This window comes from Apis dorsata, unplaced genomic scaffold, assembly GCF_000469605.1.
Source record: "Apis dorsata unplaced genomic scaffold, Apis dorsata 1.3 scaffold_94, whole genome shotgun sequence".
Lineage (NCBI taxonomy): Eukaryota > Metazoa > Arthropoda > Insecta > Hymenoptera > Apidae > Apis > Apis dorsata.
Window position 1 is genome coordinate 129,654 of NW_006263392.1, and position 3,676 is coordinate 133,329.

At 18.5% G+C, this 3,676-nt stretch overlaps 2 protein-coding genes across 3 annotated transcripts in view; one reads left to right on the forward strand and one right to left on the reverse strand.

Annotated features, from left to right (window-relative positions):
- LOC102671020 (amidophosphoribosyltransferase-like) overlaps window positions 1-573 on the reverse strand; it is a 4,787-nt gene extending 4,214 nt beyond the window's left edge. The window contains exon 1 of the mRNA XM_006611873.2: window positions 416-573. The gene's annotated coding sequence lies outside the window, so the exon portion shown is untranslated. The remainder of the gene's footprint in view (window positions 1-415) is intronic.
- A 714-nt stretch (window positions 574-1,287) lies between these two features.
- LOC102671162 (multifunctional protein ADE2) overlaps window positions 1,288-3,676 on the forward strand; it is a 3,722-nt gene continuing 1,333 nt past the window's right edge. The window contains exons 1-4 of one of the 2 annotated variants that reach the window (XR_421189.2): window positions 1,288-1,445; window positions 2,321-2,644; window positions 2,795-3,138; window positions 3,213-3,474. Coding sequence is in view for 1 of the 2 variants with exons in the window: in XM_006611874.2 (XP_006611937.1) it covers window positions 1,439-1,445; window positions 2,321-2,644; window positions 2,795-3,138; window positions 3,213-3,488 (951 nt within the window). In the remaining variant the exon portion in view is untranslated. Of the gene's footprint in view, window positions 1,446-2,320; window positions 2,645-2,794; window positions 3,139-3,212; window positions 3,489-3,676 lie in introns of both variants that reach the window. The other variant, XM_006611874.2, reaches the window with a different exon arrangement.

Consider the following 3,676-nt stretch of genomic DNA (forward strand, 5'->3'; position numbering starts at 1 on the left):
CGTATACATATATATATATTTATTTATTATTTTATTAAATTAAGAACTTTTTTAATAGAAAAAAATTACAATAAATATAATAAATGAAAAACAATAAATAATATAAATTTTATTTAAAAATAATTATAATAATAATTTTATTAATTTGATAAAGATCAATTAAACTATTTAAGTTATTGACAGTGCTATGATTGGTATCTTTTTATTACAGACTGTACCCATTTGTTAAATAAGATTTTTGGCGGTTTTATAATTAATATGAAAAAAGATTATAGATATATTTTTTCACATTATTTCTTTTACTAATTAAATTTTCATTATTATATTTCTTTAATACTATCATTAGAATCGATTATTGCATCGAAACATTTTCTCTTAAGTATACAAATTTTAAATTACGTATGTTAGTACGTACCACGTGCGTCAAAGGTTTAAACGTTTATGATGTTTTGCTATCAACTCGAAGAAGATCCGCATGAAATATGTTTCTCAACTGACTTTAACAACTTTATACAAATGAATACGTAGACCAATGAAAATCTGTTTTTGATTGGAGGGGTTAACTTATTTAGCTATTATCTTTTAAACTCTTTAACTACTAATTTATATTTAATAAAGTACTGGACATGATTCTTTAAAGTTTTGAAAAATCGATAATAATCTATTGTTTAAATAATAAATATACTATATTATTGTTGTTGTTGTTATTGTTGCTGTTATTGTTATTGTTATTATTGTTATTGTTGTTGTTGTTGTTGTTGTTATTATTATTATTATTATTATTATTATTATTTCGCGTATCTAATTTATCTGAATAATTTATTGTTTTTTGTTTTTTTAAAATAATTATTATAACTATTTCTATATTATAACTATTTAGAATTTTTCAACAATAGAACTTTCAAATAAGCTAAATTTTTTATAAATATAAATTCAAGTTTACATAAGAATATATTATAATATCTTTTATATATTATAATTGTAAAAACCTATTTGTATATTATATTATATTGTAAAAACCTGTTGTTTATTAATTTTATTATGATTTTTTATGATATCATTTATAAACTTTTCAAAAATAAACTGAAATTTTCTTTTTAATATATATTGTATATTTAAAATAAATATATTATAATAATAATATTTAAAATAAATATTTTATTATTGTTAATTATTTTTACAGTGATTAATAAAATTTTATTAAAGTTTTTGAAATTTTTTTTAAGAATAACTTAGAAAAGTTATTCAGTGTATTTTAATTTTATGATTTTTTCAATAATTATTCTTTATATGATATGATTTACCAATAAACTCGCAATAACGAATAAGCACCAATCGAAGAAAGAAGAATTTTGAAAGTGGGGATCGTTAAAGAACTTAATTGTTCGAGAATTGAGAAATTGCATAATATTCTTAAAGTAAATTCTAAACGAGAAACATGAATGGTAAGTATAATATAATAGATAATATATAGTATAATAGATTTTATATTTATTAAAAAAACGACCAAGTTTATTATATTTAATAAAAAAAGAAAAGATATGATTATAAAAAATGAAATAATTTTTTTTTTTATTAATATATTGATATAATTTTTTTTAAACTTTAATTTATTGATATAAATATTAATTTTAAGTTTCAAAATATTTCGTTTCAAAACCATATATACATAGTTGATTTTATTTTATAATTATTGTAAGATATATATAATAATTATTTTAAGATATATTATATTATATTTATATTAAAATATAAAGTTATAATCACAATCTCATTTAATGTGACAAGTGAAAGATTTTATTGTATTTGAAATATTTATAATTTGTATTTTAGAAATTTAGTTTTAAGTTTAGTTTTATAATTATAAAATTAAATTTAATTCAAAATTTATATCATTAAATAGATGAATCCTTTATTTTGATATCATTTTTAATTAATTGAAAAAAATTAAATTTAATAAAAATATAATTATATATATCATATTTGATTATGTTATATAACATCAATAATATAATATCATTAATCATGAAATTATATAAAATTTTTTTAAATGTAACAAAATAACATTCATAATATCTTTATATTTTTATATTATAAAATAATTTTTTTATTATTATTTTAAATTTAATATTGATATAAATATATTGATAAATAATTTAATATTGATATTAATATATTGATAAATAATTTAATATTAATTAATATATTATGTTGTATTATATAAAAATTGAATTAATATAGTTTAAAATTCTTATTAAACATAATTTTTTTTATAAAATTCAATTTACTAATATTAATATTTCATATTTCATTTAATTAGAATATAAATATGGAAAACTCATTATTGAAGGAAAGACCAAAAAGGTATATGAAGTTCTAAATGATTCTACTTTGTGTCTTTTACAAAGTAAGGATTGTATTACTGCTGAAGATGGTAAAAAATTTCATAATTTAAAAGGAAAAGCTGCAATTAGTACAGCTACTACAGCTAAAGTATTTCAATTATTAAATAAAGCTGGAATAAAAACAGCTTTCGTTGAATTGGTAAATGATACTGTTTTTGTTGCCCAAAAATGTCAAATGCTACCAATTGAATGGGTTAGTCGAAGATTAGCCACTGGCAGTTTCTTAAAAAGACATCAAGGTATAATGTATAATATAATATATAATATAAATACACAATATAAACATACAATATGATACAATGTGATAAAACAATAAAAATAAGTCTTGAAAAAAATTTTTATTATGAGCATTTATTTTCAATGTTTTATTTTAATTTTTTATTATTTAGGTGTCCCTGAAGGTTATAGATTTAATCCACCTTTACAAGAAACATTTTTTAAAGATGATATTAATCATGATCCTCAATGGTCAAAGGAACAAATTATTTCTGCTGGTTTTAAATTGAATGAACTCATAATAGGAAAAGATGAATTTGATATTATGCAACATACTGCACTTACTGTATTTGAGATTTTAGAAAGAACATGGGCGAGTAGAGATTGTGCACTTATAGATATGAAAATAGAATTTGGTGTGAATGTAAACAATGAAATTATGGTAGCAGATATAATTGATAGTGATTCTTGGAGACTTTGGCCATCTGGTGATAAAAGATTAATGAAAGATAAACAGGTATTTAGTAAAATTATCCTATAAAGGAAGATAATATTATCTTGGTTTTTATTGATTTTTTATTTTGTTTGTAGATATATAGAAATTTAGATATTGTTACTGAAGAAGATTTAAACACTGTAAAATGTAATTTTAAATGGATACAAGACCAACTTGACCATCTTCTTCCTTTATCTACTAGTCTTGTTGTTATTTTAATGGGATCACTTTCTGATGAAGGCCATTGTAAAGAAATAGCTAAACATGCAAAATCTTTAGGTTTAAAAGTTCAATTTCGTGTTTGCAGCGCTCACAAAGGTACTCAAGAAACATTGCGTATTCTTGCAGAATATGAAGGTACTTATGAAAAGGTATATATTATTAGTTCAAAAAATGAATTATAATTTTTATATATAATATTTTTTATGTATAATTTTTTATTTTTTTATTTTTTAAATAAATCTTAATTTTTATAATTAAATCTTTTAAATTATAACTTTAAACTTATTTTTATATTTTTTTTGTAAAAAAATTTTTTTTAAAATATATTACATATTTA